This window comes from Triticum dicoccoides, chromosome 6A (genome assembly GCF_002162155.2).
Source record: "Triticum dicoccoides isolate Atlit2015 ecotype Zavitan chromosome 6A, WEW_v2.0, whole genome shotgun sequence".
In the NCBI taxonomy this organism is placed as follows: Eukaryota; Viridiplantae; Streptophyta; class Magnoliopsida; order Poales; family Poaceae; genus Triticum; species Triticum dicoccoides.
In genome coordinates, this window is record NC_041390.1 from 36,016,676 (window position 1) to 36,030,250 (window position 13,575).

At 41.6% G+C, this 13,575-nt stretch overlaps 1 protein-coding gene across 1 annotated transcript; it reads left to right on the forward strand.

The window, feature by feature from the left end:
* The first annotated feature begins 7,241 nt into the window (after positions 1-7,241).
* Positions 7,242-11,974, forward strand: LOC119314394. The gene is made up of 10 exons (XM_037589109.1): positions 7,242-7,828; positions 7,923-7,967; positions 8,608-8,694; positions 9,481-9,531; positions 9,964-10,101; positions 10,183-10,302; positions 10,833-10,909; positions 11,000-11,055; positions 11,131-11,234; positions 11,343-11,974. The coding sequence occupies exons 1-10, from the start codon at positions 7,484-7,486 to the stop codon at positions 11,583-11,585; spliced, it is 1,266 nt and encodes a 421-aa protein (XP_037445006.1). The 5' UTR covers positions 7,242-7,483; the 3' UTR covers positions 11,586-11,974.
* Positions 11,975-13,575: the final 1,601 nt, after the last annotated feature.

A 13,575-nucleotide genomic window follows, 5' to 3' on the forward strand; every position in this document is an offset into this window, starting at 1 on the left:
CGTACTACGTCGCCGTCTCGATCGCGCTGGTCGGCGCCCCCGCCGCCCGTCGTCGCCGTCCCCGTCGCGTCGCCGTCTCGCGCCGCCGCCAGTAGGCCACCACCCCCCGCTCATACACACACATACACACACACACACACACACAGACACACACAGACACATACACACACATACAAACACACACACACATACACACACACAAACACACATATTTTTTTTACTTATTTTCTGTTTTCTGTTCTTTGGACTAATGTTAGATGAATTACGTAGATAAGAATGTTAGAATGTTAATGTTAGATGAATTAGATAGAAAAGTTGTTAAATATTAATGTTAATTGTTAGATGAATTAGCTAAATATTAATTATGTATATATATGAGATTTGAAGTAGTTGAATTAATATAACTAGTTTATTTTTAATAAGAAAATTAATATAACTAGTTTATTTTTATTAAGAAAATTTAGGTATATATGATTATTTGAACTAGTTGAATTAATATAACTAGTTTATTTTTAGTAAATGCTTAGTTGAACTAGTTGAATTAATAGAACTAGTTTATTTTTAGTAAGAAAATTTAGGTAGATGAGATTTGATGATCTAATTACAATATTACTATATATAGCTACTTTATATATTTTAGTAAGAAAATTAATAGAACTAGTTTATTTTTAAGTAAATTCTTAGTTGAATTAGTTGAATTAATAAAACTAGTTTATTTTTAGTAAGACAATTTAGTTATATGAGATTTGATGATCTAATCAAAATATTAATATATAGAACTAGCTACCTTATTTTTAGTAAAAAAAATTAATAGAACTAGTTTAGTTGAATTAGTTGAATTAATTAGTTGAAATAGTTTGTTGAATTAGTTGAGCTAACTTATTTAGGTATATTTTTCGTAAGTGCTTAGTTGAATTAGTTGAATTAATAGAACTAATAAGTGTTTAATGTTTCACCTATGAACATACGAATGTCGTCTAACGACGAACACGATTTTATTATGTGCGAATACTGCGAAGACCAACGCGGCCTGTGTGGCAGAAATTTTCTAGTTGATGATATGTGCTTCAGCATCAAGCTGGATGAGAATTTCGAAGTGGATACAGTAAGTCACAACGACAAGTATTTTTCGTAATTAAGCATGACTTATGTTTCATTTGCTTCAACTTATAATTTTAAATTTTTACTATTCTACTAGTGTATCCCTTGCCATGCAAGAATTTTTGTCTTGGATAAGATAGGTTTCAGTCCTAACAAAACTATGGAGGTAAAAAAAGTTTACTTGAAGACCGAGCATGGTTATACCTTCAACGTCAAATTATACAATGTAGACACATACACCTATTTTGAATGCAAAACTTGGCAAGCACTAAGCAAGGCTTATGCATTTGAGCCTGATATGGTTATCACCTTTGATATTCGTCTGGAATATGATATTGAAGGTAATAGCTAGAGACATCTGGATCGATGTGCAGACGCCTCCAGTTCTACCATTATGTGAGTTTCTCAATCATATTTATGTCTTTAATATTGTTTATTCAAAAATAGTTGACAAGTAATTTTTATTGACAGCTTATTTCCAATCAAGCAAACATGTCCGGCGCTTGGTAGACAGGACCGTCCACTGTCCCGGGGCTGAACTAAACTGCGAGGAGACAAGTCATTATGTTTCATGGATTGAGGATCTTGATGCTGTCAAGACAAATTTTTTTCCTGCACTTAGAAATGTTAGTACTCAAAACGTGTGACCAATAGTGTTTGTACTGAACTACGTTCACATATATTTAGGAAAGATGGTAAGATTTTTACTATTTCTCCTCAGTGCATCTTTTGCATACATTATTTTTTAAGCTAAACTTCATTGCTAAGTATGTTACTATACGATGTTCTTCAACAGGGACTCCCGATGAATGTTCTGCCTGATTGGATCGAGACTAAAGGTACCATGAATATTGTTGGCTTACGGCCAAGATATCCTACAATACACTTTAGTGCATTCAGGATTTCTAATAGCGAGGAATGCTTAATAGTAAAAGATTGGAGCAAAATTGTGAACGATCGCAGAGAAGTACTAGGGGGCAGCAATCAGAAGCGCAACCCACGATTATGAGACAGGTTCATCTGCATGCTCCAATATGATGAATCAGGAAAGCTATACATGTTCTATGCTATTTTACCTGAGAGAGAGCAGCGAGAGTGATTAACTAGTTCATGCTCTTAGTACTTGTCCTCTCATGTCCATGTTCTTTGTCCTGAACTTAATCTCAAATAGTGATTTGCTTTTGTGGTGTTACGAACGCTTATAATATCATTACCATGTTGAACTCGATGATATGTTTCTTTTTTAAGCTAGTATTGGTGGTGATTAGATAGAGGTAATGACTATATGATGATTAAATAGTGGTCATGACGAATATGATGATTTTTAGCTAGCTAGTATATACTGTTGTTGGTGATGATATATATATGATGCAAGAGTTTTTATATTAATATGATGATGATGATGATGATGAGTTATTATATCATTTATGAAAGAAACCGCAGATTAGTTTTAACTGGATGGATCCTAGCTAAGTGATCCAGTATATGCCATATCCATATTATACTTGATCACCAGGTGATCAAGTATAATATGGATATGGCATATACTTGATCACTTAGCTAGGATCCACATCCATCCAGTCGAAACTAATCTGTGATACTTTCACCTCATGATTTAACAACTCATTATAATGTAAAAAAATCACTAAATTAAATTGAAAACACAAAATTAAAGTAAAAATAAAAAATGAAACCAAAACACCCCCAAACATTTAGTACCGGTTGGTGTTACCAACCGGTACTAATGTCCTACGCGCATGTTGGGGAACATAGCAGAAATTTAAAATTTTTCTACGCATCACCAAGATCAATCTATGTAGTCATCTAGCAATGAGGGGAAGAGGAGTTCATCTACATACCCTTGTAGATCGCGAGCGGAAGCGTTCAAGAGAACGGAGTTGATGGATTCGTACTCGTCGTGATCCAAATCACCGATGACCGAGCGTCGAACGGACGGCACCTCCGCGTTCAACACACGTACAGTTGGGAGAGACGTCTCCTCCTTCTTGATCCAGCAAGGGGAGAGGAGAGGTTGATGGAGATCTAGCAGCACGACGGCGTGGTGGTGGAAGCAGCGGGATCTCGGCAGGGCTTCGCTAAGTGCCAACGAGAGGGAGAGGTGTCACGGAGGGAGAGGGAGGCGCCAGGGACTTTGGTGCGGCTGCCCTCCCTCCCCTCCACTATATATAGGGGCCAGGGGGCGCTGGCCCCTCTAGATCCCAACTAGATGGGGGGCGGCGGCCAAGGGGGTGGCTTGCCCCCCAAGCCAAGTGGAGGCGCCCCCACCCCTAGGGTTTCTAACCCTAGGCGCAAGGGAGGCCCAAGGGGGGCGCACCAGCCCACCAGGGGCTGGTTCCCTTCCCACTTCAGCCCATGGGCCCCTCCGGGATAGGTGGCCCCACCCGGTGGACCCCCGGGACCCTTCTGGTGGTCCCGGTACAATACTGGTGACCCCCGAAACTTTCCCGGTGGCCGAAACTGGTCTTCCTATATATAAATCTTTACCTGCGGACCATTCTGAAACTCCTCATGACATCCGGGATCTCATCCGGGACTCCGAAAAACTTTCAGGTTACCACATACTAATATCTCTACAATCCTAGCGTCACCGAACCTTAAGTGTGTAGAACCTACGGGTTCGGGAACCATGCAGACATGACCGAGACAACTCTCCGGCCAATAACCAACAGCGGGATCTGGATACCCATGTTGGCTCCCACATATTCCACGATGATCTCATCGGATGAACCACGATGTCGAGGATTCAATCAATCGCGTATTCAATTCCCTTTGTCAATCGGTACGTTACTTGCCCGAGATTCGACCGTCGGTATCCCAATACCTTGTTCAATCTCGTTATCAGCAAATCACTTTACTCGTTCCGTAACACATCATCCCGTGACCAACTACTTAGTCACACTGAGCTCATTATGATGATGCATTACCGAGTGGGCCCAGAGATACCTCTCCGTCATACGGAGTGACAAATCCCAGTCTCGATTCATGCCAACCCAACAGACACTTTCGGAGATACCTGTAGTGTACCTTTATAGCCACCCAGTTACATTGTGACGTTTGGCACACCCAAAGCACTCCTACGGTATCCGGGAGTTGCACGATCTCATGGTCTAAGGAAATGATACTTGACACTTAGAAAAGCTCTAGCAAACGAACTACACGATCTTGTGCTATGCTTAGGATTGGGTCTTGTCCATCACATCATTCTCCTAATGATGTGATCCCGTTATCAATGACATCCAATGTCCATGGTCAGGAAACCGTAACCATCTATTGATCAACGAGCTAGTCAACTAAAGGCTTACTAGGGACATGTTGTGGTCTATATATTCACACGTGTATTACAATTTCCGGATAACACAATTATAGCATGAACAATAGACAATTATCATGAACAAGGAAATATAATAATAACCAGTTTATTATTGCCTCTAGGGCATATTTCCAACAGCGCACCCGGGCCTGGCTCGTGCCACGTGGTGGCACTTTAGTGCCGGTTCGTGACGAACCGGTACTAAAGGGGGGGGCCTTTAGTTCCCACTGTTTAGTGCCGGTTGTGGAACGGGCACTAAAGGCCCTTACGAACCGGCACTAAAGGCCGGTTCTGCACTAGTGTTGCTTCCCGGAGATTTGATCGTCGGTATCTCAATACCTAGTTCAATCTCGTTACTGGCAAGTCTCTTTACTCGTTCCGTAATGCAACATCCCGTAACTAACTCATTAGTCACATTGCTTGCAAGGCTTATAGTAATGTGCATTACCGAGAGGGCCCAGAGATACCTCTCCGATAATCGGAGTGACAAATCATAATCTCGATCTATGCCAACTCAACAAACACCATCGGAGATACCTGTAGAGTATCTTTATAATCACCTAGTTACGTTGTGACGTTTGATAGCGCACTAAGTGTTCCTCCAGTATTCGGGAGTTGCATAATCTCATAGTCATAGGAACATGTATAAGTTATGAAGAAAGCAATAGCAACAAACTAAACGATCATAGTGCTAAGCTAACGAATGGGTCTAGTCCATCACATCATTCTCTAATGATGTGATCCCGTTCATCAAATGACAACACATGTCCATGGCTAGGAAACTTAACCATCTTTGATTAACGAGCTAGTCAAGTAGAGGCATACTAGGGACACTCTGTTCGTCTATGTATTCACACATGTACTAAGTTTCTGGTTAATACAATTCTAGCGTGAATAATAAACATTTATCATGATATAAGGAAATATGAATAACAACTTTATTATTGCCTCTGGGGCATATTTCCTTCGGCCGGTTGCGGTCGTTGCAGCGAAACCGAGCGGGTGCCGCCACGCTGTATTTGCATTGATTGTGCCAGCGACAGGATCAGGGGCAGGGCTAGGGGTCGGGAGGAAGGGGGACGGGGTGGGGGCGGACTGAGCTTTAGTGCCGTAACTGCACCTACAGTTGTGTCAGGGACATGTGGGCCTAACAGACGGTTGGCCCACATGTCATTGACCCAACCGCAGGTGCAGTTACGGCACCGAAGCAGCGTCCGGTGGGGGCATGTGTGGTCGTGGCCTCGTGGGGGCACGTGTGCCTTCGGGAGACCGGAAGAGGAACCGTGACGGGAGACAAAAAAACAGAATGGAAGGTTGGGACGTGGGTTTTAATCGTGAAAAAATTCGATGGGATTCCTTTGATCGTGGAGCCTAGGTACAAACGAACGACTCCCGTTTTAAGAGCAATGATATGATACTTTTACAATAAGATTCGTTTATCATGGTTTAGTTGTTAATTTCCTTAAAATTCATTATTTGTTTCCTGAAAATATATTATTTGTTTCATAAAGCAAATTGTATTAATAAGAGAGATCGACTGATTTGAATAAGTTAGGAAAGTGCTGAGTTTTTTTAAAAAAGAAAAGAGTGAAGAGGGGGGGGATGAAATAAAACCGAGCAAAAATAAAATCGATGTACCAAGCTACCAACTGCTACATTAAGAGTAGAGATTAGGAGTACGGATTATATGAACATGTTAAAATAATTAAGTTTGTGGCACTTTAAAAAAATCAGATCTTGAGGAAACAAGTGTGAGCAAGCACCTGTTCAAGAGCATCCCAGTTGGTGACCCATTCTCCAGTGTGAAATCCGTACGTGGCATACTTTCTTTTTCATCTACTAAGGATGTTGTTACTCATCGCTTCGCTTTAATGATTGTAGTCGTCGTTAGATGATTTACGAATCTAGATGTAATTTTTATTATTTTTTGGTGTTCGTTCTACTGCCATGACTAAAAATAAATATATTCAAAGTTTTCTCGTAAAAAAAAAGAATGCCAACCGTGCATATAAATTTGTTTGGCAGACAACAGTCCAGCTCAAAAGTACTAGTACTGGCCGAAAACATAACCACTGAAGAATTGATCAAAAACCTAGTTACAGCCATTACGTGTTGTGCATAGCAGAAAATGATAAACACCTACCAAATATCGAATGCATACAGATCCATCAAAAGATAAACACCAACCGGTGGAATTCCGTGAGACAGCCGGAGACACATCTCCAAACGCCCTTCAACGATGGTAGACGCAACACTGGGATAAGGCTAGGCGAGAAGAACCTTACTCCATTTTCATAGAGCTGCCACCGGCTGGCGTTCCTGAGCATGACACGTTCCCTAAGCAAATTAAAAAAAATACTCTCATTGCTTCGACAGATGATGGTGGACACGTATTTTGGTTTTCCTGTTAACCGAACAAACCGAACCGATGCATTTTTGTTAATAAGGTTTGGTGGCAAAATTTTATTGTAATTATTTCGATTGTTGTTTTACAGGAAACAAAACTCTAAAAACCCGAATAAGACTAAGCGAATTAACCATATGAACCGAACAACGTGGTTCAGCATGGAGTTGGTTGCAGAAAAGAAAACTCCCAAGGACTAAACCGCCATCAGGTTTTCCAAAAAAATAGCCGTCAAGCCTTCTCCCCTTTTCCATCCCGCACCCTCCACACGTTTCTTCTCCACGCCCCCCGCGAGTTAGCGGAATTGCCACGCGACTCCTCCCGCCGCGACCGCGATGGAGCCACCCGCACCCGGTTCAGAACCACCGGTCGAGGAGGACCGCATCCAAGAACCGGCCTCCAACTCCAACTCCAACGCCTCCTCCCCGGGCGCTGCTGCGCCGCCACCTCCCCCCGCGACGCCCCTCCACCTCGAGCAGGCCGGAGGCGGCGCCGATGGGTCGAGCCCCGCCACGGTGGCCGACCCCTGGAAGGGCAAGGGAATCGCCGACATTCCTTCTCCTCCGAGCTCCGCGAGCAGCAGCAGCAGCAGCAGCTCCCTCGACTTCGGCGCGGCCTTCGGAGGCGAGGTCGGGGAGTCGAGCAAGATGGGCGGCAGAAAGGCGCGGGTGAGGTGGAGCCGCCCCGTGGTGGCGGAGACGAGGGAGGTCCCCAACGCGGCGGCGCATCCGTTGGACTTGGACCCGAAGCTGGTCGCCAGGCAGCGGTTTATCGAGCGGCTGATTGAAGCGCGGGCGGCCGTCGACAAGGAGGAGCCGTTCGACCCCAACACGGTGTTCGAGCAGATGGTGATCGAGCAGCTGATTCAAGAGCAGGCGGCCGGCGAGGAGGCGAACAGGCGACGGGAACAGCAGGCGGCCGTCGACAAGGAGAACAGGCGACGGGAACAGCAGGCGGCCGTCGACGAGGGGACCAGGCGATGGGAACAGCAGGTGAGGGCCTCTGCGACGTGCTCTTGTTGTTTCTTGGAGTTCTTGGAGCCTCTGGAGTGCGTTCTTGAGCGTTTCTTGGTTTCCTCTTGAGCAGTACAACTCGTTGCGCGCGGAAGAGGCGATGTACCAGAAGGAACAGGTATGAGCATGAATCTGGTCTTCTTGCTTGCTCGGAATTGCTTGCTGTGGTCTGTCAAAATCTTGGGGTCGGGGATGATTTAGCAGTAGAAACGAAATCTCGGGCGAATGTTGGGGACAGTTTGGCGATTAGGCATTTCCTGATTATTACTCGAGTTCTTCTTGCGGTGCGTTATCAAATTTAGAGGTAGGCAAGGATCTTGTTGTGATTATTCGCGACTGTTCAAGATTTAGGTGTCCAGGCTTGTGCTAACTGATTCTTCTATTTGGTTTGGTATGATAGCATGTTTTGCACTTTTGCTGCAAGTGAAAAATGTGGGGAGATATAAGGATCATGTCTTGGCAGTGATTGCTGTCATATTTTGGCAAGAATTCTTGATGCCAAAATGTATCAGTTTCCATTGTAGATGAATGGTGTTATAGGGGAAGTTAATCTGAATGTTTGCTCGGGATTAATTGGCCAGACGTACATCATCTGTTGCCTGAAAGCCTGAAACTGGCTCCGAAGCCTCAAAACTCGATTCATATGAATAATTGGCAAGAGTAGAAAGGATTTGGATAACTCAACAATTCAATCTTGTTAGCCCTTTCACCTTTGCTAATCCGAAATGTGTGATCTTGATGCTAATTCTGTGGAGCAGGAGAAGGTTGTGGTAAAGGTGAGACCCAAGCAGGACAAACTACCGCAAGTAAAGGGGAAATCGTTGTGGAGTCGGGTCAAGAACAAGGTAGGGCCTGAATCTTGTCCACTCTTCTCACTTGTGATTCTTGGGTGGTATGACCATATGAGCATTCTTGCACTTACCTAATTTTTGTGCATAGAAAGAAGAACCAGGGGTTTTTGTTTTTTGGTTTCTGTTTGTTCATGTTAAATTCTTGGTTAGAGTGATACGCGGCATCATAGGATATAGGAGTAATCTTGGGCAAATGTTAACAGAAGTACACACGTCCTTGTTTCTCGTGGGTCTTTCCACAATCTGGCATTGTATTTTGAAGCAAATGGCTATCTTGTTGAAACTGTTGTCTGATTACTGCAATATTTTGGTAACAGAGCCTGAAGTCGAATGTATGGCTTCCTTTGTAAACAGATGCTGTTATCAGAAACTGTAATCTAGACAAACATTAGTTCAAGGCTGCATAACTGAACATAATTCCTGTAAATCATTTGCCATTTACATGCAAAATCGGCGATCACTTTAGGATTTGGTGAGAAGTTTTGTCATTTGGTAAATAGTTGGTTCAGAAGTCTCAGAATATATTTTCATGTAAATAGTTGCCCAAAATAAATAAGCTTTGGACGCACATGTTTTGTGCTCTTGCTATACATTATTGCTTTTTTCTTTTGACCGGGAAAAGGAAAAATAAATTGATTGGTTGTTTTAATTCCATTCGTTTTCTATTCCCTTATTTCTTGTTTTGAAATACTCAATCTTCTTGTTGATTCTGTACAATTGTAAGACTGGCAGGATGATGTATCGTCTTTAACTTTGTTTTCTTCATTTCCTGTCAAATAGATTTTTTGTGGAAAAGTAAGGGAAATATGTTCGGAACATGTGAAGCACCAGGTTTGTCTCCATTTTGCCTAATGGAATGTTCAAAATGGAAGTGCAAGAAAAATCAGGATCAAAGCCCTATATCACAAGATACTGTGATTAGTGGTTCCTGTACAATCAACTGTTCAGAAGGATTATTTTCTCTTTTATAAATACTATAAACTGTATGTTGACTCTTGCTTCTGATTGATGGGACCTGAATCGTACTTGTACTGTTATTGAGTTTATCATCTGTTAATAGATAGTATCTTCTTGTTTTCTTACTGAACAACAACCGATCAGTATAAATGATGAGATTATATACTAGTGGTTTCAAACATTTCCAGAGAACATGGAAACCTGAAAATTTGAATGAAAACAAAATTCCCATCACATTTTTAGATATGTTGTTTCCATGTTCAACTCAGCGTAATTTTAATTCTCATATTTGTGTGTTCCTTGCAGACACATCCCATCACTGAAGTCAGAAGATATCATAGGCTTGCTTCTGACGAGGCGAACCATCTTGATGCCTATTCGGAATATCGATCGGTTATTGGAGATGGGGAGTGTTTCTACAGGAGCTTCATATTTTCATACCTTGTAATCATCCTCCCCTCTTTTCCTTTCATAGGATGTAGGTTTAGTTATTTAACTTTCTCTGTTTTTGCGAATGTACAACAGGAGCAAGTTATTGATAGGCAGGACACACATGAGGAACAGCGTCTCCTTGATGTTGTTCAAAGACTGTCTACGCAACATGCAAATCTTCGATGGAACTCTGAGTTTTCCAGGAGCAGCAGAGTAAGTTCTCGCCTTCTCCATACTTGTTCTTTCTTGGATAAACATGCTTGCAAGGGATGATTCTCTTCAGGTTACAGTACACTTCAAGATGCATCTGGCATCTCACTATTTTTGTTTGTCATTTGCAGGAGATGCACAGTTGCTTAACAGTAGTGGCATGCCATCACAGTGTTACGCACTGTTGGCAGAAACTCAAATTTGATGTTTATTGAAAAGTTAACAACCCGATTGTAACAACGGCCTTAAGAAAATATACCTGCAAAGGAACAACGGCAATATAATGAGGAAATAACATAATTTAATGCTTGTTTGAGTACTACAACAATGCACACCTACCGGTTATTATTGTATAGCCACCTCACTGTTCTATTACTATGCTATAATATATGCTTAGTGACTGAAGCTTCTCAGGCGAGTTGTCTTAGCTGTGTTCTTTTATATCTTGCTACTGATCAGTATTCTGTATGTATCATTGTAACCTATTACATATGATTATCAAGTACGAATTAGTGAGTCGCTGCTTCTTTCAGGCATTTAAGGATCTGATCAAGAAAGTGATGAGATGGAAGAAAGATGGCAGGCGGAACAGCATGGAATCAACTAGCAGGTTCTTGACTCACTTGGTTTTCTGCAATTCCATCATAGTATTGTAGCCAAGTGCATTCCATCTCACTGACATAATGTGTGCCATTTTTAGCAACCGTAAAGAGAAACTTCTCGAGTTCTTCAGCAAGTACAATACGACGCTAGACAGTGAGAGAAACACCCTTGAAGACATTTTTCCTTTTGTTCATCATACTTCATGTTTCTGACACATTTTCTTGGTAGTCTTCATTTTCCTCAGATTGGTAGTAGCTATCGAGATATGCTCGCACGAGGAGGTGTATGAACCGCTTATACCAGGGCTCAGAGGAAATTACAGTCTAGAAGATGTCGGTGATTCATATCCTCCCTTACATTACCTCGTGCTGATTTCCAATGCATCCATTCTTGGATACACGACACTCAACTTACCTAACCTGTTGTTGTTCTATGAACAGTGGTGTATTCGGCGCGTCACTCCAGCTCGTCGGTTCACGGATCATGTTATGATGGTGGCCTTGGCCACAGCGCTTGAGGTACCCCTCACAGTGGAGCGAGTCCGAGGAGGACATGATCCAGATATCTACACTGTTCCTGGAGTTCTCTGTCGGAGGGTGACCCTGCTGTACTCCGGAGATCACTACGGAATCATCTACCCACGTGCCCCTCCTGCTGAGAATTCAAGTCATCAGGCTTCCTAGAGAGAACATGGTGTTGATCAGGCTTCAAGCCAACAGACTTCCCAGAGAGAACATCCTGCTGATCAGAGTTCAAGTCAACAGATTCCACTGGATTAAAGTTGAGTTGGGCTGCTGCCTATGAATGAGAGTATATCCGAGTTTAGTGGTAGAGAATTAGGGGTAGGCATCTACATGCAGTGATGAAGTTGGGGTGGGCATAGCATATACACTTGTGACTTCTTTGATAGGAACGAAAACTTGTGTTGTCGTGTGAATTGTTGGCTGGTATACGGTGAATCTTCTTGTGTGATCACATTGGAACTCCTTCATTGTTTCCTGGTATATAATCGATCTCTTATGCAAAAATTCAACAGATTTTGCTAGGTTAATAGTGTTGAGTTGGGTTGCTCCCTACATGTGAGTGAATACAGTAATGAAGCAGAGATACTTACCTGTGCATTCTTTCTTGTGTTGGCAAAGATACATACTGCTGTCTGCTGATGCCACTGTTGATTGCTCAGTTTGGCATATATACGCACTGCTGGTGCCAAGGATGAAATTAGTTTGACATACAGTAAAAAGGCAGTCGTTTGATTAATTTGTATGTTTGGTTCATATGTGCCAAGCTTCTGTTTCTGATTCTTTGTATCTCTACTGGCTACCCTGCCCTGCCTGTGTCAGAATTTGTTTTGTATTCCAAGAATTTACTCATATTACCCCGCCTGCTTCTGCTTGTGAAGCTGTTTGAATCACAACAACCTGGCTGGTACTACTTTGCAATGTACCGTAAAAACTACTCCCTCCGTCCCATAGTGTAATACGTTTTTTTGACACTACCATAATGTAAGACGTTTTTTGCCACTAGTGTAGTATCAAAAAATGTCTTACATTATGGGACAGAGGGAGTATGAGTTAAAACAACTTGATTTTTGTTGAGGATGTTAAAACAACTTTCTGTACCAATTGATTCAGGCATATGTCAGCAGAAGCTGTAGAAACCGATATCTTTGCACATGTGGTGCCATCCAGGGCGTGCTCCAGCTCTGGGTAATGTTCAATGCATCAATACAATCTACAAGAAGGGGAAATGGCAAAATGACATTCAAAAAATGTCCATGGCATTTTAAAAAAATGTTTATACTATGAAAAATTCTTCGTGGCATTAAAAACAATTCATGGGTTCCAAAAAAATATTCATGACATTTTAAAAGGTGGTTATACAATGTAAAAAAATCTTTGAGTATTTAAAAAAATTATTTTGTACAATTAAAAAAGTTCATGAAATTTAAAAATTGTTTGCATTTGTGATATTTTTATAAAATATTATCCAATGTATTTTTTTGTAATTTTAGAAAAATATTTTGTATTCGAAAGAATATTTCAGGTGTTTCAATAGTATGTTAAGTGGCTTTAAAAATATATCTTTAAACAATGTAAAAATTGTTCAGCATATATCAAACAAATGTTCAGCGTGTGTACAAAAAAATGGGTATTAAAAAATTGATATGTATTAGAAAAAAAGAAAGGACCCAAAAAAAATAAAACACAGAAAAGGAAAAAAGAAAAGGAATCTTCCTCAAACTGATGGAAGGTTCCATGAACCGATCCTAAAAACCTTAAAGAGAACCGGTTCATTAGGTCGGCCCACTAAGACAACGCATCCGCTAGCGCCAGAGTCGAGGCGGAGCTAGGTCTCATTATCATTAGATATTTTAGATACTTCTCATTCCTTTGCATCTTGTAATTTCTCCTTTGAACCTCGAGCTGCGAATTATGAAGCTCACATGCTAGCTAGGTACGGCGTTTCTATCGCGATGGGGAGGCATCTGGGGCTGGGTACGCCGCATGACCCAGTTGTAATTCCCGCAAACATTTTAGCTAATCAATAATGATTTTAACTTGTCTGATCCATTATATAGTATTTAAAATTGCAGATTAAATTTCTAACATGACTTGATTTTCTTTCGAATTTTTTTCAACTTTTTTGACTTGCATTTTCCATGCTACAAGA

Coding starts and splice junctions, on each gene's coding strand:
- LOC119314394 (XM_037589109.1), top strand. CDS start 7,484: ATGGGCGGCAGAAAGGCGCGGGTGAGGTGGAGCCGCCCCGTGGTGGCG. Junction 8,695..9,480: donor GGAGTCGGGTCAAGAACAAG/GTAGGGCCTGAA, acceptor CCTGTCAAATAG/ATTTTTTGTGGAAAAGTAAG. Junction 11,056..11,130: donor GTACAATACGACGCTAGACA/GTGAGAGAAACA, acceptor TTTTCTTGGTAG/TCTTCATTTTCCTCAGATTG.